This window comes from Parasteatoda tepidariorum, chromosome X1 (genome assembly GCF_043381705.1).
Source record: "Parasteatoda tepidariorum isolate YZ-2023 chromosome X1, CAS_Ptep_4.0, whole genome shotgun sequence".
In the NCBI taxonomy this organism is placed as follows: domain Eukaryota; kingdom Metazoa; phylum Arthropoda; class Arachnida; order Araneae; family Theridiidae; genus Parasteatoda; species Parasteatoda tepidariorum.
The window spans coordinates 70,320,725-70,348,710 of record NC_092214.1 but is presented as its reverse complement, the minus strand read 5'-3'; the positions used below and the strand labels follow the sequence as shown (position 1 = coordinate 70,348,710).

Sequence of the window (27,986 nt, the reverse complement as noted above, 5' to 3'; positions counted from 1 at the left end):
CACTTGTGCGAACCTGGTACCAAAGGATATGGTTCCAAAGGAAACTTAGCTTTACATCTTATATTATAATTTCCTCATTCACAGAAAAATTAAATATATATTTTAAATTCAGAAAAGGCTCATTAATTTTCAAAATGATTTTATCATTCTGTTAACGTGCACTTTTAATGACGTGCGTGAATAATATGCATGAATCAATAAAATAGTTATTTATTCTTTTTGAATTAATTCACAGATAGTTATGCCATTTAGAAACCAATTAAATACCACCACTTTGTCATAATAATGTTTTAATATTTATTTCATTTTGCAAGTAAATATTATTGCTTACTATGTAAGTTCTTTTCAGACTTGAATATCTGTAATATGAATTAGCTAAATTATTAAACTTCTTTAGAAGTTCACTTTATTTTAATTATTACTTTTTTTTATTGCAATTATTAATGTATAAAATTCTCCAAACTGGTACTCTGATTGTCTCTTGAATAAACATCATAGATGTTAGTTATTTTATTTAAACACTATAGAGTTCCATCCTCTGCTCACTTTCCCCACCAACCCCTACATGTGCTTAACAATAATATTTGTTCACTGGGTTCATTATTCTTTAGTATGCCATACTTGTAACATGTAAAGTCATTTTAAATTAATTTAAATTATAATTTTAATTTTTGTTTAACACAGTTTAATTGAACTATATATTTTGCCTAATTTCAATCTTAAAAAACTGTGTTTACTGTATCTTAAAACTGTATTTACATCAAATTTAATGCAAATACTGGGGTATAATGTAAAAATTGCTTTGGTTGGTGGAAAAAACTCGTTAACCTATTTTTTGGGAAATTTTTTCTGGTGATTCACCATGATAATAAGTTGTATACTATGTCCTGATAATTCTTAAGGGGGATTTTTCTTTATTCCAAGAGATATTCATTAATGATGATTGTTTGTTGCTGGAAGATTAAAAACAGAATAAAAAAATACAATTTCTAAGTTCTAAGATTTAAAATGTCTTTTTTTTTCATCAAAAGTGCTACAAAGCATTAAAAATCATGTATATTTTTGCCAGTCACAATGTTGTGCTTTCATTTGAAATTCAGAGCATCTTATTAAATTAAATTGATAAAAAATGCTTTAACAGTTCAAAAGAATATTTTAGATATTTATACAGTTACTTAAATGTATTTTATTATAAAACATGGTTTTAAAACTGAACTATTAAATAATGTGAAATATTACAGAGTAATATTAACTACGAGAAAAAATATCTTTATTAATGCTTAAAATATTACTTTTTGTAATGTTTGTATGTGCACAGCATATTCATTTGCATGTTTAAAAAAATTATTTACAGTATGACTTTCCCTTTACTTTATTATATTTTTTATCATATCATTATAAATGTTGTCATATTTAACTAAAGTTATTTCACTTAATATTATTTAGTTCCTGATGTAGATGTTGATTCTCTTATGAAGAAGTTGCTTGCTGCAGGAATAATAAATTCTAAACCTGAGGAGCTCAAGCATAAAGCTGATGCTGATGAGATTAAAAAATCAGTTGACAAAATGAAACAAGACTCACCTAAAACAGAAGAAAATATTCCTCCAATTCTGCTTAAGTCAGAGTGTCTCAAAGTGTAAATTTCTTTTTCTTTATTTTTGCATCAATTCTTTTATTGCTTTTTAAAATACTACCCCAGTTAAAAGCAGTAAGAAATATGATTTTCACAGTTCGTTTTGAGAAACAAAATTTTCCAGAGGATGGTGTTTTATTTCATAGAATAAATATTTACGTAGTACTGCATGGTATTATACTATTTTACTATTATCTGTAGTTTCTTAATTGCCTTTATCTCTCTGATGGTCCAAAGATAAGCATGCTGCCTTTAGAATGAGTTAATTTATTTCATGTTGTAGATGTAGGGCGTGACTGTACATGGAACAGGATTTTCTTAGAACTTTGCTTATTTGCTAAGGCATCAGAAGTGAAGAACTTTTCATTTTTATATTTACTGTTTTTTTAATACATATTTAAAGGTTATACTGATCTGAAATCTAAAATCTCTACTGATCTGAAATTAATTTTTTTTGTTTTTACTTTTATATCACTTATACTGATAAATTAAATGACACTTGCTTCAAAAAAAAAAAAAAAAAACTNGATTTATGTATTGCAAAAAAAAAAAAAAAAGGGAAAGAAAGTAGAATACACTGGCAAAATTTAAGTGAATAGTGAGACATACTCATTTTCACCACAGAATTTTAAATAAATAAATGCTATATCATGATCCCTTATATTAGAATTGAAAATATTTAAAAATATGTTTTATTCAACCGTAAAAGATCAAGATTTGAAACTCGTGTGAAAAATTGTTTCATTAAGGGTTAAATATGGGACAATGCACATGAATTTGCACTACAATATTATTGTGCACTTATTTCAAGTCGCATGATGAAAAGAAATTAATATGTATTAAATGTGCAAAAATTTTATTTACTTAGGAATTAACAAATTATGTTCCTTTAAAATATTTTCAGAATTTAAATACATTTAAAATTAAGATTATTTATTTTTTAAAACATGTTTTTAGATATTTCCTGTTTTGAAACTGGTATGTTTGTAATGGCTAAATCCACTCGCTGATGAGAAAACCCATGGTTAAAATGGGGCATGCAAGCAGAAAGGGGAATGTTTAAAGTACTTTTAATAATTTTTGTTTAATCTTCACAAACAAATTACTCTCTGCTATATATTATATTCAGTAATATTTTTTAAACATAGAATATATCATCACCCAATCAAAATAGGAGGTTTCTTACACGGTATTCTGTTTTAAATATTTGAAAAAAGAATTAAATTCATGTGAAGTAAAAATAAGGAAATTAGTAGATTTTGAAAATCTGATGACAACAAGATTTACAATGTTAAATCATCTATTCAAAGCCGCTATTTGCATAATTTTATTGCTTCAAATTTTTGAGAAAAATTTTATAAAGATCCAAACATTGCATCATAGTTTCTTAGCATCAATAAAGAAAAATGTAAAAAATAATTATGCTGTAGAATAACATTACCACAGAGATTTATTAAGGAAAGAACAAATCAACCAAAAATTGAAAATCCATTGTTGTGTTGATATAAGGGTTTTTAAAAATAGAGATCAATAATAACATGTATCATGATGTAATTAATATATACCAAATTAGTTTATATCAGTATCACGGTATAGTTAATATCTGTATCAGCATTAATTCATATCTATTTCAGTATTAGTTTATATCTGTATCAGTATTAGTTTATATTTGAAATAGTTCATTAAATTGATGAAAAATAAAGATTTCAAATTTCTTATAAGATAATGGATGAATTGTGCAATTTTTTTTTGTATCACTCAACATTAATAAAAAGCTGCTGATGTCACCTTTACTGTTGTTTGAGAAAGTTTCCTAACTTTTCACTCGTGCAATGTAAAAACTGTTCTATGAAAAAATTTTAAATTTTACACATTTTTAGAGAAATGATATGGGTACATTCTGATATAAAAATTTTATTCATTCAGACTTGAGGTTTTGAATTACAGTCAATTGGTTAACTGAAAATGTAGATTATTGGAAAATTTTAAAAAGCTCATCTTACACCTACGAAATTTATTATAATAAGTACTGTAATGCATCTTTCAAAAGCAAATAAAATTGAAAATGCATTTTATCCCTCTCTGATTCTTTGAAAAAAATATCTCCTTTTACTATTTCTCTCTTAATTGGTTTCCTTCTTCCTCCCACTCTTATTGAAAAAAATGAGAGCAAAGAGAAGAGTTCCTCTTTCCATGGACACCAAAGGACCAACAAACAGTTGAAATTGAAAAGTGTCTAGCAGCATACTTTAGTTTAGAAAAGCTTTTGGCTGTGAAATTAAGATATTTTTGAAGTTGTGTTTTCTTATGTGTGAAGATACAGTATCAGATTTTTTTCTTCTAAATTTAGAATTAGTTTTCACCTTCATTTGCTGCCACATACTTTTATGTCTGAAAGTAAATAAGACTGTGTCCTTTCTTTTAAACATTGAATAACTAGTTCTAAAGTTATTAAGTTTTAAAGTTTTGTTTTCAATTTCTTATGAAATTCATATATCCTGAAAGGTTTACAAAAATTTCATGTTCCTCCCCCTCTTTTTCAGAGATCAATTGACTATATAATTTGCTTTTATTGAAAAGAACTGTGTAAGCAGTTCTGAGAGTTAGCAAGCAATGCTAGAGTATTAACAAATATGGAAACTTTATTTAATACATTCAAAGTATGAAATGCTTCTAGCTTTCTTTTAAGTTGATTTAAAAACCACTAACTTAATAAAATTAAAATTTACCTCTAGTGCAAGGAGGATAAATCTTTATTGAAATGAGCTTTTTTTAAAAAAATATTCTCATTAGAATTCAATATAAACATGCAAAACTGCTTTTTGAATAAAAATACTGTCCAATTCTTTTTTTTTTTTTAAATTTTTGATGTTTGTTAAGTAAAACATTGATCTTTATAGTTAAAAGAATTCTAATTCTAGGTATAAGGGTCCTGTTATTTCTGCTTTGCATAGAGGTTTTCAGTGTGACTCCTGTGGTTTAAGATTTAGTGATTTAAAAAAAGAAAGTTATAGTAAGCACCTGGACTGGCATTTCCGCATGAATAGAAGAGAACGAAGTAGCTTAAAGAAGGTTTCTTTTCAACACTGGTATTACGAAATTGAGGTATGTTATTTCTTTTATTCACAGTCACACGTAAAGGCAATGTTCATGCACATTGCCTTTAAAATATCAGTTATGATGGTTGAGAAAATTTTTCTGATTATCAATATCAATTTTACCCTGGAATTATTCTTTATTTAATAAATATACATATATATATACATTTATTTTATGAAAAATAAATACTAATACAGTATCACTGTTTTTCAATTGTAGGAAAGCTTCCTTAAGTTTTTTCAGATATGGAGAAACTTTATTTCTGAATTGTTTAAAAGTAACATTTAAATTCTGCCGAATTTATAAATTATTGCTGTTAAAAAACTTAATATTCGAAAAGTGTCTTATTATATTTATTTTTACTTAGAAATATTTTTTTAAAATTGAATATAAATAACAAAAAAATGTTACCAGTTTAAGATTTGGGATAAAGTGAGACTTGCATTTAGAGTGTAAAATTGCAAGAAGTTTAAAATTTGCCTATAATTTTTGTAATATGTTAGTGTACTGTTTGCATAAACAGTAAAACCATGTGTGAAAACTTGCCAATCATTTAATTGAAAGGCAAAATGTGGATGAGTTTTAAGAAAAAGGCCATTTAAATGCATGATTCTACTTTAGTCCAATCTGGAACACGAGATGGTAGCGCAATAGCTTATACTATATCACTGTTTTTTGTGACTAAAATAAGCTGAATATAACTAGATTATGTATATCTTTTTAATTTTTTCAAAGGATTGGATTCAGTTTGAAGAATTTGATGAGCCTGATGATAAAAGTAAGTTATGAAAGCTTTGTAACTAAAATAATTTTGTCTTACATAAATTGGAATGTTTAAAGTTTCATGTAAATTATTCAACTTATTTTAAGTGACTCAGAAAAGTTTCAGAGATGCTTTCTAAGAATCAAAGCAAAATTGAAATTTCTCTAAATCTTTTTAAATAATGAATAATAAAATATACCTAAATGATAACATATTTCTAGCGCAGTAATACATTAGTTTATTTTATATCTACAATAATAATGTGGTTCATAATAAATAATAATATTTTCATCAATCTAATTATTTTTAGTTTTCTTAAAAGCTTGGATTCTCATTTTCATAGGTAAAAATTTTTTCGAACTACAGTCAGAAGAGCTTAAAGAAGAAACCAAAGTTCCTGTTCCAAGTGTTCCTGCTACAAAATCAGAAACTGAGGTGAAAAAATTGGATATTTTTTATTTAAATAAAAGAATGTGTAACTGATTTTAACTTAAAAAGTTGAACAGTGCTAATGTATAATAGCATTCTGCTTCTACAATAAGGACATTTTGTACAAGTGAACACTAGTATTCTTTTTAAATATAATTTCTCACTTTCTTCAACAATGAAATTTTAAAATATTGCATATATTATAAACATCACAACGGTCTAAATGCATTACCTTCCTTTAGCAAAGTATAAATGTTTAATTAAGGAGAAAGGCTGGCTTGTTTCACAAGATTTTTAAGTTTGGTTCTTGTTTTTCATTTAGTATTTTTTGAGGAGGTAGTTTCAACAATAATATTTTTTTAAAAATAATAAAAGACCAAATCTGTCTTTTTCTTTCTTTATGTTATATATTATCTCTGTACTTCTATTTATTGTATAAATGAATAAGATAAAGGTTTGCCAAACAGCTTTTAAAATCATCTTTTTTTGCATTGAGAGTAAAGTTTGTCAAGGTAATTTTGCTTTGGTGTAGAGTAGCTTTTTAATTAAAATTTTTTTTCAATTTTTCTTAAAATATCTCTTTATCTATCAGATTATGATTTAGCAAGATTGAACCTTTAAAGTATATTATTTTTTTTTGTTTTTCTGTATTATTGGTGTGATGTTTTTCTGTGCTTATTCAATATTGTAGTCTAAAATATTGACTAAAATATATTGACTACTTGTGACTTCATAAATGAGTATCCATTACTGTTGCATTTTTGTTGCAATTTGGTAAGAGTGTTATCTGAGTATTTTCAATTGATAAATGACATACTAAAATATTACTCTTTCACTTTATTTTACTTATATTTCATTTTTAATTGCATGCACTTGTTAAATACAATAGAAATACTTTTATCTTCACAGTTATGCACTGCTTGTAATGAGCCATTTCAACTAGTTTGGATGGAAAATGAAGAGGAGTGGCATCTACATAACTCAGTGATCTATGAAGATGATGTAAGAATAGCATTTTATTTTATTACGAAATACTTTCAATGCTAATGAAATACTTTCAATGAGACAGTTTTAATATTTGATGTCTGACATCAAAATATGTGATTAATTATGCTTAGCCAATTAGATGAAAGCCAGATAAATAAATGTTTGTATTAAAAGCAAGATAATTAAATTTACATGTGATACCATTACATCTGCTTTAATTACCTTTTATATTCTCTTATTTTCCTAAAATACATGGCTTTTGCTTATAAAACAATGTGAAACATAATAAACTAAATGTGCTTGCAGGTATTTTTTATTTTCGTAGATTAGTTTTAAATTAAATTTTACTATTTTTTATCTGTATTTAAAAGTTGTCAGTTAATGTATTGAGTTGTTTGGAAAGTAATTTCAGTTTTTTCCCAATAGATGACTTAATTGTATTTTTTCCAACTTCACACTTAAGCCACATAATCATAATATATTTTGACCTCTGAGATTGCAAGGCTCTTTTCTGAAAAAGTTCAAATAATTCACTGCAATAGTTTTTAGTTGGTGACTTTTAAAATATGGAAAATGAGAAGTAGAATTTTTAGTATATTTTACTTGTCTAATATCGAAAAAGTAAAATTGCTGATCAAGCAAGAAAAAAATTATCCTATTGTTATAGAGAAGATGCATTTGTAGTACGCCAGTGCTAAAACTGGTCTGCAAAATTTTGATTAATGTGCATGAAGGTGCACCATGCCATTTTAGCTGATGACAACATAATAATGGCATTAATTAATGCAAAACGGCTAATAGCCAACTAGTGAGATCACCGAGACATTAAATTTACCGAATTCAACAGTTCATGATCATTTTAAAAGCCTAAGAATTAATCTCAAAACTTAGCATATGGGCTCCTTATACTTTGAGAAATTTGTGCCATCATGTTGACGTTTATGATTTGCTTCTCAAGCAAGAAAATTATCTATTTTTGCAGCACATCACCACTGGGGATGAGAAATGGGTTGTCTACAACAATTTTCTGGTCTCTAAAATTTTTTTAGACAACAAAATTTTTATTTCAAATAAGGAGGTAAAAAATTTCTTGGATCAGTTTTTTACTAGTGAAGAACAAAAATTTTATGCAAGTGGAATCATTGCAGGGTTGCCACAGACTACTAAAATGCAACTATTTGCTACTATTTTCGGCCTTAGGCGACTATGGCGACTTTTTTTGCCTGGAAAGGCTAAAAAAGCCACTATTTTCAGGAATAGGAGACTATTGGGAGACTTTTTTACTCTTAGCAAAGTTATTTTGATACTTATACTTATTTTTCGTAGACCTACTTACCTATTTTCTTTGTGATTGCTGCACAATAGCTGTTATCTTAAATTTTCGTTCCCAACTCAATTGATCAATGAAAAGAAAATGTAAATTAAAAAAAGATTCTTCATTGATTTTTTTCAATTATTGATTTTCATTTTAAGCGATACAATTTAATAGGGGTATTTTGTATTTAACTTTGTTATGAAAGATTAGTTTCTTCAAATTTATTTAATGTAGGTAAGTATAATAATTTGATTATTTTTAAACTAATAAATGTTCAGTTGTTTTTAATTATAAAGAAATTCAAACAAAGCTTACCTTTATTTCATTTGCTTTCATTTTTTAAAAACTGAAAACAAAGTTTTAAAAAAATTTGTCTATTAGTTGAAACAAAATTTTTTTAAAAAATTAAATGAAGAGTTTAGTAATGTTTTGACTCTTTTTAATTATTTAACATTAGTTCTTGAGGTATTTTTTTTTAAAAAATTTATTAAAATTCTTCAATACTTGTTTGTTTTATAATTTGTTAGATAGTCAGTATCATTTTTAAACAAATAAATCTTTAGTCAATTTTATTTTCAAAAAAGAAAATAATAATAAATAAATAAAAATATAAGTACAGAATTTGACCATTAGTTAATACTACTTTTTATTATTTTAAATAAAAGAGGGTCTAATGCTGTTTCAAAAGCATGTTTTTTTTCCAACAAATAATTAAAAAAATTTTTTTTTCTCAAGTGAACATTTCTTTGGTTTGTTTTCTACTTTCGTTTTTTTTCTTTTAATTGTAATGCATGTATGTAAAATATTTTTTTCAGTATTATTATTTTTAAACCAATAAATCTTAAATCATTTTTAATTTAAGAAAAAGGAAATATAGCTTGAGTTTGCTTTTACTTTGACTTCTTTATTATTTTAATTGAAAAAATTAAGCAATGATATTGATGTTGTAGTAGAATATGTTTGGAATTAATATTTTCTTTTGTGATTAATATTTCTTTTTGATTTATTCCCTTTTATTTATTTTTGATTGATTTAAAGATTTCTCATAGGTAATTTCTGAACATATGCTAAATCGCGATACTCGCGATATCGCGATGTCCAACGGACGATGTATCACGATTTAAAATTTCTGACATCACTCAATCCTAATCGTAGTATTTGACAATTAAGCTACAATTTTAGTTATTTGGCTACTATTTTTGATAAATATTTGTTCCTGTTCAGGCAACTATTTTCATAGTTTTAGGCAAATATTTTCATGCTTGAGGCTACTAAAAGCAACTATTTTTGTTAATTTTTTACTGTGGCAACCATGCATTGTTTCATTGGTCATCAATGCATGGCCCATGAGTTTTACTAGTTGCTATCTGATGATAATTTAGTGACCTTCTAAGTCATCAAATTCAATTTTAAAAATTACAGTTTAAAAAGAAAGTAAAATGGCTGTAGAATGAAAATTATTTTTGGTGATAGCTTGTATTGCAAAATTTGTGGCTGATGCTTTTATAAAATTGACAAAATAGTTTGTTTATCGGTCTTATTATAACAGAAACAATGAAACACCTTACAGACAAAGAAAAAATAATAGAATTTAGGAACATATTCGACTTATCAGCATTTAGGGAATACTTTGAAAAATTACAGCTACTACTATTGCACATGATCGCTTGAAATTGATGCTTTAGCTATGCTAAATAATGCTTAATAACATATTAAATTAGAAATGGTAATCATTCTTTTTGAAATAATTGTTACTGTAATTTTCCCAGTTTCAATTAATAATGAAAAAGCATAAAATGAATTGATTCTACTTTTTTAGCAAAATATGAACATGCTCAAAATAAAAAAAGTTTAGTAATCTTATAAATTTTTTGGCTAAACTGCATTATCTAGCAGATGAATCCAATGTAATTTTTCAAATTTATTGATGTGGCCTTCTTGGACAAAGGTTGAAAACTCCTATTATAGAGGACGGAATAAAAAGCATTTATCTATTTTAATTATAAAGAGAGGGCGGCAAATATGCTTTGTGAAAGCTATTAAATTGAAAAAAATAATGCTTATATTATTGGAATAAAAGTTAAAGTCAATTATATTGTACTTAAAATTATAATTAAATAAAAATAAATTCTAATTATCTATACATTAGATTTTATTTTGTAAAATTTGTCTTGAATGTTTTACTCATATGTATACTTTAACTCTTTCTTTAAAACTAAATCCACTAACATTATCCTACAATAATGGAAGAGACACTTTTAGTTTTTGTCATTTTGTAAAACTTTTTTTGTCAAGAAATACTTAGAGAATTGTTTTATAACTTTAGTATTAAGGTTATGAAATTTCTCATATGTATTTCTCATATGTATCAATAAAGTTTATAGCTTTCAGGAGGTTGAGTAACCGGCAATAATTGGCGAACATAAAGAGTGTTTTTAAACACTTTATACCCAAAAGTACAGCTATAAACTTGTAACTTGTATCAATTACTTTGGTTATCATATGCAAAAACTGCTCAAAATTCGATATACCTAGCTATTCATGAACATATGGGTATTTCAGAAAAAAACTATTTTTTTTGTTGTTGTTTTACGTTTTCTTACTATAACTTTAGAAATATTCAATAAAATTAAACATGATATTTGGAGTAATTTTTGATTAATAGCAAAAATATTATTTTAAAATTTGAAAGCAATTCATTAGAAATTATTTTCCGAAATATGAGCATTTAAAATTGTTCTTTCATATTACTCATTCCTGAGAAATATTTAACAAAAATTTTCGTAATTTTGTTGGAAATTGTATTTGGTAACCTATGAAAAAGGTATGATTTAATTATCGTGAAAATTTAAAACGTTTCTAGCAATCTTCTTAGTAGTTTTTGTATTTTTTTAAAAGAAAGCTCCAAAGAGTAAGAGGTTTTTCACAAATTTTGTTTTGTATCAAAAAAAAAAAAAAAAAAAAAAAAAAAAAAAAAAAAAAAAAAAAAAAAAANAAAAAAAAAAAAAAAAAAATCAATAACAAGTATTATTATTGCATAATGATTGTCCAGACAACAAAATGTGATGGTATAAGGAACGAAAACATGTGAAATAAAACATAATTTAATAGGGGTGGTTCTATTTAATGACAATGTTTTAATGTACCTTGTTTAGTAGTATGGAATAAAATGTGGAAAACCCCTTACCATTCAAAGCTTTCTTTCCAAATTTATAAAAACTACTAAGAAAATTGATAGAAACTTTTTGAATTTTTAAGATATTTAAATAGAATTTTTTTCTTGAGGACCAAATTCGATCCAGAACAAAATTATGAAAAATGTTTTAAAATGTTTCCACGTATGTATAGTGTGAAAGGATTACTTTAAATGCTTATATATATTGCTTAATTTTTAATGTTTTTTTTTTCAAATTGTTATTAATCAAAAATTACTTCAAAAATTTTGTTAAACCTTAATATTTCTACAGTTATAGCAAGAAAATGTAAGGCAAACAAATTAGTTTTTTTTTCTTCCATACATACATAGGTTGTTCAGGAATACTCTTTTTGGTTTGTAATGTATTGCTGGTCTCTCGAAAACTCTGAAAGCTTTAAACTCTATTGGGGGATATAAGAAATCACATAACCCAAGCACCTCTAAAGTTAAAAGGTAATTTTTTTAGTATTTCTTGAGAGATTTGAAAAATTGTCTCTTTTATTGTTGAGTATTATATCCTAAAGGTTGTATCCTAAAGGTTTTTTGAACAAGTAGCTATTATTGGTTTTAATATAGTTTATGACTTAAGCTAATATTAAAACTTTTTTTTGTGTGGAACTTACCAGTTTTTTAATGAAGTTTTTAATAAGCAGGAAATACTGGGTTTAAATATATATAAACATACCTACCAACTTTTAATCCTTTCGAGGATGATTTTCTCCAGTGGTAGTAAAATGGAATTTAAATTGCAATTTTAGGCAGAAACATACGCCGTATTTTGGAAGATATTATGCAGAATACAGTTGCAGTATTATACATTAATATATATGCTAAATTTTTCAAAAAATAGTGGTAATCAAAAAGATTATAAATTAAGTTTATAAATGCAAGGAAGATATAGAAAGCATTCATTTTACTACCACTTTAAATATAGAAATGAAATTTTATGCCAAATGCGTAAAAGTTGACAAGTATGTATAAATGTACTAGTTTTATATTGACTATTAATAATTAAATAGAATTTTTCTAAGAAGTATTTGTTCATATTATATGACAGGGGCCAAGTTCCTTGATAGTCGAGCCATTTTTCAAATGTTTGAAATTTTTCGCGAGCCGCAATTAAATACATATTTAAAAGGTATTAATTTTTTTTTTACATAAATTATATTTATTGAAAGCATATAAGTAAAAGTACAAAATATGTGTATTGAATTTAAATATTAAACTCATTTATTTTACTTCTCTTGATAATTCTTTAAAATTTAGTGAATAATTGGTGACAGCACTTCTCAGTTATTCTTTGAGATGCTGGTTTGTAAATACTGATCGGTGTTTGGATTTCACGAATTTTAAAGTGGTTAACATAAGTACGTTGTCCCGAATATTGAAATAATTCGACGAGCAGCCTTTTTTAGTTCAGGAAACTTCGATTCTGGTACAAATTTCCAAAATTCAGTAATCGATGTCGACTAATATTTTAATTGTAGCGCTTGATCTTCTTGCATCTTTATTAATTCTAATTCTCCCGATGCTTTTTGTCTCATAATTATAGTGGGAAGGGAAAACTCAGCTTCACTCAACAACGCTACACTTAATCTTTCATATTTGTTCTCAGTAATTCAAAAGACATTTTGAATCACATATGGAACGATAATAATTTTTTAAAATATAATAGCACAAAAATGAAAAGGGAACTCTGGTACATTTATCGAGAGCCACAAATAATCCTTCAAAGAGCCGAATGTGGCTCGCGAGCCACAGGTTGGCCACCCCTGTTATATAAAATCATATTATATATAGTTCTAATTAATTTCAATGTTAAAAGTCAAATGTTTAATCCCATTTAGTATTCTGAAAATGCACAAATGTTATAAAATAACCTTGTAAGCATTAAATAAATAGTATTCTTGAAAATTGGTCTATGTAAGAAACATTTAAATTAGAGAATTTGGAATTTTTAAGAATAAAGTATCCACAAAAGTAAACAAGTAATATTACTATATTTATCTGGTTCTAGCAATTTAATGAAACTACAAATTTAGTGATGAAGGAAAAGGAAATAGAATGTTTGGAAATGTGATTTATTATGTCTAGCTTTTGTTCAACGTTTGACTTCAATTGAAATATTTTATTGTTTTTGATCTTTATCTTTAGTCCGTGAAACGTGGAGAAATATAGCTTCTTTCCCAAGTTATTTTAGTAATAGAAAATCTATCTATATGAATATGGAAAACAGTCAAAATGTCAGGTTTTTCTCTTATATGATTAAAAAAACTTGTTTTAAACCATGAGCTACAGATTCTTTTCAAAATTGAAAGTATGAAATGATTTTGCAAATAATTTTCAGGAAAATTCATTTAACAATTTTTCACATAAAGAGTCACATTTCAATCCTTCACTAAAAGAGAACTTACCTTAAGAAAGAATTTGAAATTTTCAAGGCAAAATCACTCAATATATAGTTAAAAAAATCACCTAATAATGAAAAACCCCTATTATATTTTCTTTACATTGGATAATGAGGCACACTTAGTTGATATATTAATTCTATCTCATTCTTACTAGTTTGTATTAAGCTTGATACATAAACACTTTTTTTTGCTGTTGGGATTAAAAATTTGCTTTTTTTTTCACAAACCAATTTTATTTGTTTATTAATTTATTTAATGGTTATTTGAATTCTTTAAATTTTAATGCTGTATTAGTTTTTGAAATATTATTTTTCGTAAACTTTTTGATCTATTTCTGAATTTTGTTCTATTGTTATGAGGCTATGTAAATTGATCACAATTTATGTTTGTTTAGTTCTAATGTTGCTCTGCATAAAAAAAACATGGTTATTTACGATATATATGTATATATTACAGGTTTTCCACCCAGCATGCCTTGTAGATTTCAAAAAGGTAATAATTAATTTTTAGTTTCTTTCTTGACATAAATGTTAGTCAAAGAGAAAATATGGAAAAGTTAAGACAAATTTTAAAAAGACAAAGCAAGAAGTATATAGTTTAACATAGTAAAAGTAAAATAATTTCACAAAAGCCAAGGGGGTTATTGAAATTACAGCTCAACAGTTTTCAGACAAACAACATGAATGATGGTAATGTGGACAAAATTCTGTACCAGTTGCCTTTACTTCCTAGACAAGTTGGCACCCATAAATATGAAGCTGGGAAGACTTTATTCCAGCACAAAAGATAAAACTTCAGTCCTTAGCAATGACACCTCAGTGCCCAATCCATTGTAGCTAATTTTATATTTATTAGGTTATAAAGACATAGATTATAATAATAACTTTCTGATTATTAGTTGTATTTGTCAAATAATAATTTTTTTTAAACATAATCAGAATATTTTGCGATAAAATTTTCTTTTTTTTAATGTTATATAAAATTATTTTTAAGTTCAATAAAAAAAATAGTTTATAATCTTACTAGTGTGTGCCATTTGCAAAGTGAAATAAGTCATTTTTCTTGAAATTTCATTCTATGAAAATTATTTATTCTATTCATAAGATATTTCATTAAAATCATTACAAATAACAAATTAGTAGCTTTAAGGTATAGCTTTATCATGTAGTTTATAAAATGTTTTATTGATTTACGTGTTAAAAATTGTCTTATTTTTTATACAAATATGTATTTTTTAGAGTATATTTTCAAGTAAAATTCTTTCATATTTTGCAATTTATTACTTTATCTATTATTCAAGTTAATTTATTTTGAAAAATTTTAATTTTACAAAGTATGGAATTATATGTAAACTTCTTTTAGTAGCTAAGATCAAATGAAAAGTAAACTAATTTACTCATATTTATTTCGACTTATTAATACGTTTTTTGGGGGCCTATGATAAAAAATTTAAAAATTTTATTTAAAAAATTTTAGTTAGGTTTTTGAAGATTTTTTGTAGCATTTCTTTTTGAGTTACCAGAGTCTGGATGCTAGATCCTAACAGACTAATTTAGTTTCAATAAATAGGAATCTCACAACCCTGAGGTACCAAATAACTTGTTCTGATTCTTCTTCCTTTTTAGTTTTTTCTGTCAGATACAGTTTCTAATACCAATTAATTTTTCTATCTTGAATAATCATTATTGTAAGCGTTTTTTCTTTAATTATAGATAGACACAGCATTATCTAGCAGCATCTTTCTTTTGCTCTGTCGGCTGTATATTTAATCCAATTTTTGTTTTGAATTATTTATGTGCAATGTTAACTATTGCAAAATATTGCAATGTTAACTATTGCAAAAATTTTCTGTTATGTTTGAATTTTATTTACATTTATCACTGTGTAATCCATAAATAACCCTCTCTAAACTTATTATATTGATTTAATATGTTTACAATATCACATGTTTAAAAAAAAACTCTGAAACATGGGATTTTTAGCTAAAATTCATTTTCTTATTTTGAATAAAACATTTCAAATTATAATGTTTCTCATTTGTTAGGAAAAAGAATCAAAAGTTATCAAAGATCTTGATTTTGTGGATCCGTTGCCCGTAGAATCTAACTCTGAGAGTCATGATGATGACATAAAAGGTGTGGACAGTGAAATTGAAATAGCTTTGTATGATTTAATTACCCAAATTACAACAGGCAGTGAAATGATGGAAGAAACGAGTGAGAGTTTATTGATGTGTTCTACTGATGATATAAAAAAAGAAAATGATGAAGAACTTGTATTAAATCAGACACCATTAGATCCAAAAATAGTTAAGAAAGAAGACCCAGTTGAATCAGATTTAATCAGACAGGACTTAGAAATTTTAGAAGGGAAGCCAGGTGAAGAAGAAATCATTGGAGTAATCTCAGAAGCAGACACTGAGTCTGATCATGATTTATTTACTGAAGAATCAAAAATGGTAACTATGCATTCTGGTGGAATAACGTTGAAAGTTAAAGCAGAAAGGTTTAAACAAACTCCTTCTTCGATTGGAACAATTAACAGCAGTGTTTCCATAGAAGGACAAGAAAGTGATGATGATTTCCGTCCTCCTACACCTGATCCTCGGTTTCAAGTAATGCCTTTTGTGAAAAAAGGAAAAGAATTATCAGGTTTATGTGTTATCATCTGATGTATTTTGTAATACATTTGTATTTTTATCTGCTTAATTGAACTAATACTGAAAGAATGTTGTTCCTGTATAAACTGGTTAATTGCCAATTTATTTGTACTGAAAGCTCAAGTTATTTCATTGTATGCATTAGTGGTACTAAACCTAACAAAATGGAATTGTATATAGAATACTTAACGACGTGTGCTCAAACGTAAATGAAGGCCACCTCCTTCAACCCCTTGGATTTATTGGGTGTCTAACCTTTTTTAGACAGTGGCCAACTGGTATTCACTGGGGCTTATTAACTGGGTTAATGCCACTATTGATTATAGATAATGACCTTAAAAGTTTAATTTAAAGTAAAAAATTAATTTATGACTAAAAATATATTTTAAAAGTTAGATTTATTAGTTGATTTGTAAATGATGTAAATAGTGTTTTCTAAATAGTATTTACGTTTATTTTGTAAAGTCTGCCATTAAGAAGTGATTCAAACTTAAAATGATTTTTAAGTAATTTGATCTTATGAGAGTTAAATTATATTTACTATGGCTAAGTAACATTTAATGCATCTTAAATCTTTTTATCTAATTATGTGCTCAATACCTTAAATGTGTTTCTTAAAGTTTAATTACTATATAGAGTTATGTCAATTAAATTGTTGTTGCAATTGTACTTAAGTATTATAGTTTTAACTCTCTGAAAGATTATTTAATATATATATATATATATATTGAATCACTGTTCAACTATAAGTGTGTAATGTGTGATATCATATTGCTGTGATAAAACCTCTCAGATATCTATTTGTTTAGCTTCTACCCGTGATTATACTCTTAATTTACCTCTTAACTTGTATTGACCTAGTTGTATAAATTTGTTATTTGTTTTACTTCTTATACTCATCTTTAAATTAATATTCTCTTTAATTTACTTTGTTATTGTTTGGAACAGAACTTTTTTTTTGTTCAAAATGTCAACACTTTCTGTGAAAAATACGGAAAAATTATTATATTTATAAAGTATAAGCAAAAATTATTGTTTTCATTAAATAATAACTTGTGTATATATTAGGTATTTATAAGTCATTCAAGAAACTTTTTTGTTAAAACATTTATTTCAACATGTGGATTCTGCTATTTGAAATATGCTAATATTTTTATGTGTATAATTTCTGTGTGACTCCTTTTTCATCTCTCAAGTATTGTATTATTCATTTGCATCAAGTTGTTTTTTCATTTGCATCAAGTGGTCAATTTTGCATCAAGTTGTTGCATCATTTTTCAAGTCATTCATTAAAGTTTTTTGTTAAAACATATACTGTCAAACACTCTTATAATAAGCAGATTAAATGAAAACCTGGATTCAATGAGGAAATTGGAAATACTTGGTCATTACAATAGTAAGTCGATTGAGAATAGCTTGAACTTATAGCTTTTTACGAACAAACCACACTTGTAGTGAGAAATATTTTTGTGATTTATTACATTTCTCCATAATTCCATCTCTCTAGCATAGTTAATACCTTTTTGGAAAAATTCTTTTTTGATGTTTTTTTGGGTTAAAATTTTTTTTTACAAGTTGATGATTATTTTCAGGCCATGAGTCATTTCCAAAGAACAATAATGAAAAAAAAAAAAAAAAGATAATAAAACAGTTCAAAGCAAGTTAACTCATTTCTATCATGCTCTACAGAAATAAAAAAGTTAAGTTTTGCACCATTATATTGGTTCAAATTAAAATTATGATAACTAAGAAACTATCATCTCATTTATATGTAAGTTGGGTTCTTTAAGAAAATATTAAATTTCTCATTATTGTTAGGTCCAAGTTCCTCTTATGAAAAATAATTTGGAAATAAATAATTTGACCTAAATAATCTGAATAAAATGAATGGCTGAAAAACTTTAATTTATAAATAACTCGTTTTGTGAAGTAATAAATAAATTGCAAATTCTATTAAAAAATTATCCCCAAAAATAATTTTTAAAAGAAAAACAAACTCTTTTGAGTAGTTTTTTTCTAAAATTGCGAATCTTTAAGTATATTTTATGAAAGCAAGTCTGTTAAAAAAGCTTGACAAAGCAAATACGTTTTAATTGGTAGAATAATTATATCTGTGTATTGGGTGTAAAAGACGCTATGTCACAAATGAAAAATTTTTGAGAAGAACCAGATGAATTTGTCTTTAACCCATTCAATTACGTTATAGCGCCTTTTCAAACTGGCTAACGTTGTCATTTTTATGCTTAGGATATAATCCTTTATATTTCTGAAAATTGAATAAGAAATTCTTTAAACCATAATTTTGTAAAAAAATATGCATTGTGCCTTTTTTCCTCTCTTACACATATATGTATACTATATATGAAAGAAGAATAATTTTTTCAATTTAGGCATCATTTTAGCTACCATAAGCATATTAATGCTATAAAACTTTGGTATTGCCTTGGTGTTTTGAAACTTATAGTTCACATCAAGTTAAAATCAATTATAAGAATCCATTCGGCTAAATAGTTTTCATTGACAAGAATCGAAAGATAGCATTATTTTGCTCCAATAAGTGCTAGGTTCTTATGAATTAATTTTTGTATACGACCCCTAATAAGAATATTATTAATATTTTTACTGTTATTGGGAACCCACATATTGTGGTATTTTTCTTCTATGAGAGTTAAGTTTTATATTTTCTAAATTGTAATTTTTATATTATAAAGACATAAAAAAAAATTATGTTTTTTTATTTTATTGAGAATATTTTGGGAACAAAGAGAAAATAGTGTTTATGTTTTAGTGCATTTAATAAAATAATGTGTAGTTACAATGTTTTAGTAATACAAATGTATTGGGTAGAGTAGTGATGGCAACTAAATAATTAAATAAATTTTCTTTAGTGGGGATGTTTTATTTTACTATATAAATCATTATTAAAATCATTTGAATTTAATGTTTTTCTTAGATGATTAAAGAAATTCTTCTTATAATGAATTTTATCAATTTTTGTACCATAAATGTATTATCTATTTATCTCACAAGAGTATTCATCCCCAATTTCATATTTCTTTAATAGGTGCAAAATCATTATAGCACATTAAATAATATTGTTGAGGAAAATGAATTATGCTAAATCCAATGTATTAATTTACAAGTGATTTTTATTCTATAAATTTCAAGATTTGTGCTCAGTACTATTAATTTTATAATAAATATTTTTTATAAAATTAAAATAAATTTTGTTAAATGATTTTTATGAAATCAATTTTTTATGATGTAGAATTTTGTAATTAAATAATTGTTAAATTTTTTAATAATTATGAGCAGTATATTTATAAATAATGAATTTTATTTAGTGTGTATTTAATAGGTGTTAAAATAATTTTTTGTTGAGGACCAAGTTTTTGTAAGAATTTTGCAGTCAAGTTAAAAGTTAACTTGATATTAAAATATCGCATTTATACAATTATAATGGGGATTAATTCTGAAATCAGTTGAAGATGAAAGATATGTTTATGCATTTTGTTGGAATTCATGCCTCCATTTATGCAGTTTATATTATTGTCTATGATTTGATTATGTAGACTCGACTGAACTTTTCTAGTCTAATGATATATATTTCTTCCTCTAATGGAAGAGAATGTATAAGTAATCTTCTGTAAGTGGAAGAGTTTTAAACCTTGATATCTGCTTTGCAGACTATTTGCTTCATGTTGAATTCATCTATAAAGAAACATCAGATGGGTAAAACAAAACACTTTTACCTTTTTACAAAACTGAACTGTGTTTAAAATGGAGTTAATTTTTGTGTTCAAAAGAGAATCAATAAAAGAATTTTATTATGTGGTATTTCTTATTGTCTTGTATTATTAAGAAAAAAACAGTTGAATCCCTATGCTGTTTCAACGTGTATTGACAGTACTTTTGAAAATGCAGAATGTATTGCCAGAAACATAAGTGATAAAATCTGCTTTTGGGGTTTATTAAATATTTAGATTATTCAATTATAGTTTCCTAAGTTTCGTCATGAATAATATTGTGTATCTAGTGTGAAAACCGCCACTGATTTCAGGCTTTTTTAATTTATTCAGCACCTGAATCTGCTTTTATCTCCTATTTTTTGGGCCAGAGGCCAGTTTTTCCTCTTGTTCAACAAGATGGTTGTATATCGAGTAGAAATTTCTATGCAAACTTGTCCAGAATTGTATTTTAGTGAATATTAATTTGCATATTGTTACTTAATACATTGGTGAAAAAAATGACTCGTGTTTTTTATTCATTATCATCCCTGACTTGACAAGCCAGTTTGGGCCAAGGCCTTCTTCATGCTAACTCTTAAGGTATTTCTCATTCATCAAATTCAGGAAATCATCAATATTGATGAAGTCTTATAAATAAAAAGTGCTTGCAGAAATTTTTTGCTTAATATATTCAAAATGAATTTCTAGGCCATGGTGATTGAGGTTTTCAAAAATTATTTTTGATTTCCTGAAATCTAGACTCTTATGTGCCTAAAAAGTTTCGTTTAAGTAAAAACGCCTGATTTTTTTGGGTTAAATGCCAAATTCAATAGATGTTTAGTTATTTATTACAAGTACAAGGAAATGTAGCTGTTTATTATTCCTGTTAACATTTTTTCATGAGAAATTAGCTTTTAAAAGACATTTCTTGAATTAGACAAAAACTTGGCATATTTATTTCAATTTAATTTTAATAAGTAAATTTGAACACAGCAGTACACGAAGTATTTCTGTTAATTTCAAAAAGGCCCAAAGGAATATTATTGAATATTATTGCTAGGTTAATATTTGTCCAGGCAAATTTAAACTTTATTTTATTTTCATAAAGATGAACACAAAAATATTTGGTCATTAACAATTACCCAGAAACATTTTATAGATATATTTTAAGAATATTAAAAAGGAAAGTTCTTATCACATTCTCAAGTTTCTTACAGTTTTATCTGAGTTGATACTGTTCTAAATTTATTCATCTGTTATACCATGTTAAATTCATTATAGCAAAAATAATCCTATATAATTTTGTTAGTTTCCATTTCAAACTTCATTCAATGAACTTCATTTCATACAAAAATGGTATTTATTTGATTCTAAAGAAATGCTTACAAACTTGTTCCGTTCAACTTAGCTCAGTGAAATCATTCTTTGATTAATTTCATCTCATTTAAATTTAGTTCCGCTAATTCACCTGTTATGTTTTAGAGAATCAGTCTGTTTCGTTTTTTTATACTTCGCCAAAAGTTCCGGAATATCTTTGGAAATAGCCAAATCCAATTTATCCATAGGGCATCCACGAAAATAGCTGCAAGTTGAGGCTAGAGGCTTGAAATCATATAAAGGATGTAATTTGAAAAATTCTTTATAAGCTGATGGATTTGGCAAGTCGTAGCGACTAACATTAGTCATGCCTCCAAAACCGTCAAAGAGATTATAATTATGAGGATTTTCAATAATAGATTTTGCAACATTTCTTTTATTGCTGAATATAGATTTATGTCTGTAATAAGTAGCTAAATAGCAGTCGATCATCTTGGCATGATTCCTTACTCTGACAGCATGTCTTCTAGCATACAAGATTCTATTCTCGACGCGTTTATCCAAAGTATCTTTCATGTCATAGAAATAATTTTTCTCTTGGTCAGCAAGGAATTTTGCTGGTGCAGATGGATGAAAAGGCTTCGTTGTTAGTGAGACAGCGTAAATGAGAGGAGCTTCTGTACTGCTCATCAAAGGGGATAAATTCCAGAAGAGTTGACCCACTACTCGCATGAGATCACTGCGTCGAATAGTGTCTGCTTTGTTGAGGAGAAAACGAGCATCTCTGCCTTTCAGTTGATCAACAACAGATCCCAATTCTGCTCCGATATCTACTTTGCTCGGATCAAGAACAACATAGATAGCATCTGATCTATCGATGAACCACTGAAAAGCATCACTTAAAGAATAACCTCTTTCGGCAGTTTTCTTATTTTCCAAAATACCAGGGGTGTCAACAATCGTGATCTAAAGAACAAATAAAAGATTCAAAATTATAAACTTATTATATGTATACTTTTAATGGTAGTGAAATCACAGAAAAAGTAATAGAGACGAGTTCCGGATCGCTTTTTGTGGTCCGAGTCCGAAGAATTTTAATCCGAGGTCAAAATACATCGGATTACTTAGAACTCAAGTTAGAAGAAGCCCAAGATATACGCCAGATAAAGGTCAAATTTTGCAATCTCGCTACTCAGCTTTTGATTTCTAAACAAGAAAATCAGCCATAAATACCTTTTCGGTCACTACCCAGTAAAGCAAACATCGAAGAAAAAAGTCTGGAATTGAATGTGAAGGGAAAGAGAAACGTCACTGTCAACAATAGCTAACATTTATTTTTAATCGCCTTCAAAATTTCCAATTAGATACCCTCTTTGAAAACAGTTAAGTTTAAGAATTTATTTCATTCTGCTTCCTCTACTGCATTATGTAAGAATATATTTTTCAGTGTAGTAGAATCTCTCAGTGCGTCATTTGAACGCATCTAGAATTGAATGTGAAAGAGAAATGTCGAAGAGGAATTGTTAACAACAGCAAACATAAATTTTTTTTATAATCTGTAAGATTCCCAATCAGAAACCCTCTTGCTAAACCATTAACTTCAAGAATTTATTTTCCTTTTGTTCTACTTCCTATACTTTTTATTTTATTTTATAACCGTCATTGAACAGTCGACCCAAATTTGGGTTTACGACTACCAATGTTCAATTACAAAGCCTTGTAAATTTGAACCCAATCCAAAAGACAAGGGAACTCCTGGATCAAGTATTGGAAGAAATTTGCCTTCTTGGAGGACTTTTTGATGGAACTAACCCGCATTTGCGTTACATGGAGAGAAAGACCACGAGAACCCCCCACTGTTAGCTTGAAGGGAAGGGAACTTTAACCCATGATCCGTCTACCACTTAGGATATTTCACGTCAGCACTGTGGGCGGTTTTAAGCCGGATGCGGAATTCATATCGACCAGCCACCGCAGGGATTCGAACCCGGTTCACCTCATTGGATGGCAAACGTTCTATCCTCTGAATCATCGCGGCTCTGCTTTCTCTGTTGCATTATGCAAAAATATATTTTTCAGTGTAGTAGAATCTCTCATCGTGTCATTTGAATGCATCATAATAACATTGATTGCATTTCTCTCACGTTGATTCGTCAAGGAGCGACGTCCAACGCCTGGTTTAGTACCAATAACAGAAACTCCAATATAACTGATACAAAATTATAAAATAAAATCAAAATTTTAAGCTAAATTAAAATCATCTGACAGTAAGAGTTGCCTCACAAAGAAAAAGCACTGAACAGAAGTAGCAGAACGCAGTAATTTTTAAAGCTTATAAATTATACATTTTCTTAAGCTCAATAACTGAACCAAATGTTTGTGGGGCAAAAGACTTTTGGACTTTGCACTAAATGTAAGACTGCTCAGGCTTCGCCCGAGCATATTCCAAACTGCATCGATTTTAAGATCGACGAGGCTTTTTCAAACCCTCATCTGTTTTTAGACTTTCTGGACATTTTTGAACTTATGGAATTGGTCTAATTAGGATGGACCTCTTGGGGATTAGAAACAACACCAAATGTTTGTTAAAAGTAGTAGAGAAGTTTATGAACTTTTTATTATGAGTTCGAGCCCCCACGAGTTCAATTTTTTCCCCAGTAAAGTTACAAAAATTAATAACTGAGGGAACTGATGTGAGATTAAGGAGTCCCGCAGTGGACTGATCGTTAAGACACGGTTCCCAGCAGATCACCGAAGTCAAGCATCGCTGGCTGCTGTCAGTGTGCGGGTGGGTGACCACTTGTATCAGTTTCCGTAGGGACCGAGGGTGCGCGGTATTGGTCCTCGTTAAACTGTTCTACCGCAAAGTGCTCGACTTCGCGGGCAGGTCGTCGGGCTACCGAAGCGGGAGTGCCATCCCCTCTGCAGAGGATCAAAATTGTGATGGCATGTCTTCGGATCATCCGCAGGGATGTTTCCCAGACCGTCGCCAATAGCCCATTGTGCAGCTCTAGTGCAACGTAAATGAACTACAAAAAAAAAAGATTAAGGAAAGTCCAATTTTTATATTAATTTAATATAGCTGCCTTGATTAGTGCGAGAATCGTTCTCATATGTTAAACCAGTCTTCTTTTGTGAGGTAGACCTATTCTGCATCTTAATTGTAAAAGAAAACGTGAATGATTCGCGAAAGAGTTGTAGTTGCATTGCTATTGCTTTGTTACCAATAATTTCTGATTCTGGACTCATTTGTTCCAGCATTTATCCTCCTTATTACATTTTAACCACATCAAAACATACAATCTATGTTTTTTCTTAAAATTATTTTTTTTAAATTTGAACGGAGCGTGTTTAAATTAAAGCTAGATTTAAAAAAATAACTAATTAAAATGGAAATAATTTCATTTTTATTTTTAATATAATGGGACTAAACATTTACCTTTTTAAGTAAAGTGTGTTTGATTTCAACTCCACGGAAATGGTCGAGAAAGTCTTGGCCGAATCTCTGAACACCCGCATAGCGCCAATCAGCGGCAAGTTCTGTTCCACTTCGAATGCGATGTGTCTCCCCATAAGTTATCAAGGTGAAATCTGTATCAGTTATTCCTGTCCCTAAAGTAAAAATTAAGACATTCATTTTTACGTACGTAATTCAGAAAAATAAAAAAAAAAAAAAAATAAAAAGCTCTACGCATGATTTTTCCATTCATACATATACGAATGCAAAATTTACTTATATTTAAAAATATTACCTTTTTCCAAAAATCAGGTGTTTTACTTAAGTTTTCTTCATCAAACGTTTTTATTTTTACTCTGTTAATTTGAGAGATGAGTTTAGTCAGATAATTTTCTGACTGTCATCAACTAGTGGTGGTGTTTGGTTACATAGAGAGAAATGAGGTTAGTATTCTGCAGTTTATTGATTCAAAAATGAACAAAACTGATTTGAAAGTACTGAAAAAGTATCGAAGCAAGTCCTGAGAAGCTTAAGCTGAGAGACGATTTTAATTTTCAGCATGCAATGACACTAAGCAATCGGCGCACATGTGAGGCTATGACTGCTTTACAATGTGCAAAATTAGTTCCGTGCATCATTCCAGTCACCAAATCTTAATACAATAAAGCATTAATAGGAGTTAATCGAACAGAAAATCAGGAAGGAGGAAATAACATAAAAAGAAATGCTTATATTTGTCATAGTAGAGGAATGGAATTAAATAACGAGAAAAGATCTTAAATCAATCTCAAATAGGCTGAGAGAGGTTCTAAAAAAAGAGGATAGCCAACAAGATATGAAGTCACAAGTAATTATTGTAGACATTTTTGCCAGTGTACGTTTTTGACAAGCACGATTTTAGCCAATTAAGTTAGAATTTATAATTTTTTAAAAATTTTATTATCAGGTCATTGTTGTTTTTACCATACAAAGGAAAGCCGTTACAGGGAATTTATAAAAAATGAAGACTCCACACACATTTACTTAATGATCCATGCGTAAACATAATAAAAAAAATTCGTATGCGAACTTTCGGTGGTCAATTAATTTCTTTTCAATTTTAGGGTTCAGGATAAAAAATTATGTAGTTTAAAGTGATGTAAAAATTTTAATAAAATCGCTCCATTAAATTTTTTATTATTCTTATCTACTTAACGTATTGGCAAATAAGTTCCCTGTAGTATTTGTTACTTACGTTTGCGAACCTAGTCACTTGCTTTTGTCACCTGTACGTGCTTATAAATTTTTACTGGTGTTATTTAAAATCTTAAAAAATATCTGGTGTTCCGTAATGATCACCCTTAATATCTATTTTTAGAATCTTTCTCAAAAAGCAAATCAAAAAGTATGTCTATTAGGAGTTGGAAATAATATTTACACTAGGAAAACAACAAAAACATCATCGGTATCAAAAAATTCACCACTGGGGAAGGCTGGACTAACAATATCAAAACCTGTTTCATTGCTGGATGATACAAAGAGGAGTTGAAATGGGAATATTAGAAACGCTTCGAAGCTTTATCGGGAAAGCAAACTGGTTTTGATCTTTTCTGTCCAGCCTTCCTTAGTAGTGTTTTGCTAAAATTCAAGTGCCTCTTTTGTTTTTTTCCTCTTGTTTAAATACTAATTTGTTATTCCAACTGTGTATATGAATTAAAAAACTGTGTAATGAATTGAAAAACTGAGAAAGAAAATCCTTTGAAAGAAAATGAAAGAAGAATTTTTTTCAAACCGAGCAATTTCAATTCCGCTTTAACAGTTTTCCACAGATATATTTTATGACTTAATTTACTTAAAAGTATAGGTTTAGGTATGAAATTTTAAAATATTACAGAATGCTTTTCCTGCTTATTTATTTATTCTCATAAACCCGCTGGCTTGTGTGCTCATTACAAAGAACGTATTATGAAATTTTAGTGGTTAAGGGCACCGGACTGCCATTGTAAAAATGGGGTTTGATTCTGATTGGTGGCTTGAACCTCATCAAGCATCAGATCGATGGGTACCGTCTTGTTTTGGAAGTAAAGACGACTTGTGCGCAGTATACTGACGACTATTCTACAATCATGTCGTTGGTCATGGAATAGTGAAACCTTAATCTCCATTCAACGGGCTGTTGAGAGATTGCTTTACTAAGTCGAACAGATAGCGGAACTAAAAGGACCGCATAAAAGATATATCCATGGTCACGACGAGATTCGAACCTCGTTACATTTATTCGACAGTGCGTTTAGCGGAAAGGAGAAACCTCTCGGGCATGGATGCTCCAAGGTAGGTACTTTATTTACAGCACAAGTGGCTATTGTGCGACGGACTAGGAAACATCCTTGAAGATGATCCAAGAACATGTCATCACAATTTTGATCCTCTGTAGAGGGGATCTCATTTGTAAGGCCACTTCCTTAATTTAGGTATAAATCTGAAGGGGAAAGGAAATTTTCTCCAGATCTCTGTAACCATGGTACTGCTTTGAGACAGACCACAGGACTTTCGATTTCACAGAACTTACGAGGATGCTGTAGGTCATTTTCGTCACGCTAGAGATACACAAAGGGCTATTGGCGACAGTCTGAGAAAAATCCTTGAGGAAGATCCGAAGACGTGCCACATTTGATCCTCTGCTGAGGGGATGGCACCCCGCTTCGATAGCCCAAAGACCTGCACGCGAAGTCGAGTACTTAACGGTAGAACAATTTAACGAGGACCAATACCGCACACCCTCGGTCCCTACGCAGACTAATCCAAGTGGTCACCCACCGGCACACTGACCGCAGCCAGTGATGCTTGACTTCGGTGATCTGCTAGGAACCGTGTCTTAACGATCAGCCCATTGCGGGGCTGCTCTAAATGAACTATTGCATAAGCAGTGAAGGCAAAGCTCTAAACTAGCCCAAACAACGTTAACTTCTCTTGCTTGAACTTATTTTGAAAATTTGTTTATCATTCTGTA

The 27,986-nt window shown here is 28.2% G+C and overlaps 2 protein-coding genes across 5 annotated transcripts in view; one reads left to right on the top strand and one right to left on the bottom strand.

Annotated features, from left to right (window-relative positions):
- LOC107451011 (pre-mRNA cleavage complex 2 protein Pcf11) overlaps window positions 1-16,650 on the top strand; it is a 106,305-nt gene extending 89,655 nt beyond the window's left edge. For all 4 annotated transcript variants that reach the window (XM_016066963.4, XM_043041100.2, XM_071187556.1 and 1 more), the window contains 7 exons: window positions 1,447-1,639; window positions 4,558-4,741; window positions 5,471-5,513; window positions 5,842-5,933; window positions 6,837-6,929; window positions 14,293-14,328; window positions 15,881-16,650. In XM_016066963.4, the coding sequence (XP_015922449.2) occupies window positions 1,447-1,639; window positions 4,558-4,741; window positions 5,471-5,513; window positions 5,842-5,933; window positions 6,837-6,929; window positions 14,293-14,328; window positions 15,881-16,507 (1,268 nt within the window). In that variant the 3' untranslated portion in view covers window positions 16,508-16,650. The remainder of the gene's footprint in view (window positions 1-1,446; window positions 1,640-4,557; window positions 4,742-5,470; window positions 5,514-5,841; window positions 5,934-6,836; window positions 6,930-14,292; window positions 14,329-15,880) is intronic.
- Window positions 16,651-21,300: 4,650 nt separating this feature from the next.
- The window catches only part of LOC107451012 (sarcalumenin-like), a 41,812-nt gene continuing 35,126 nt past the window's right edge, over window positions 21,301-27,986 (bottom strand). The window contains exons 6-7 of the mRNA XM_016066964.3: window positions 24,980-25,152; window positions 21,301-22,506 (exon numbers count right to left, since the gene is read on the bottom strand). Of these exons, the coding sequence (XP_015922450.2) occupies window positions 21,688-22,506; window positions 24,980-25,152 (992 nt within the window). The 3' untranslated portion in view covers window positions 21,301-21,687. The remainder of the gene's footprint in view (window positions 22,507-24,979; window positions 25,153-27,986) is intronic.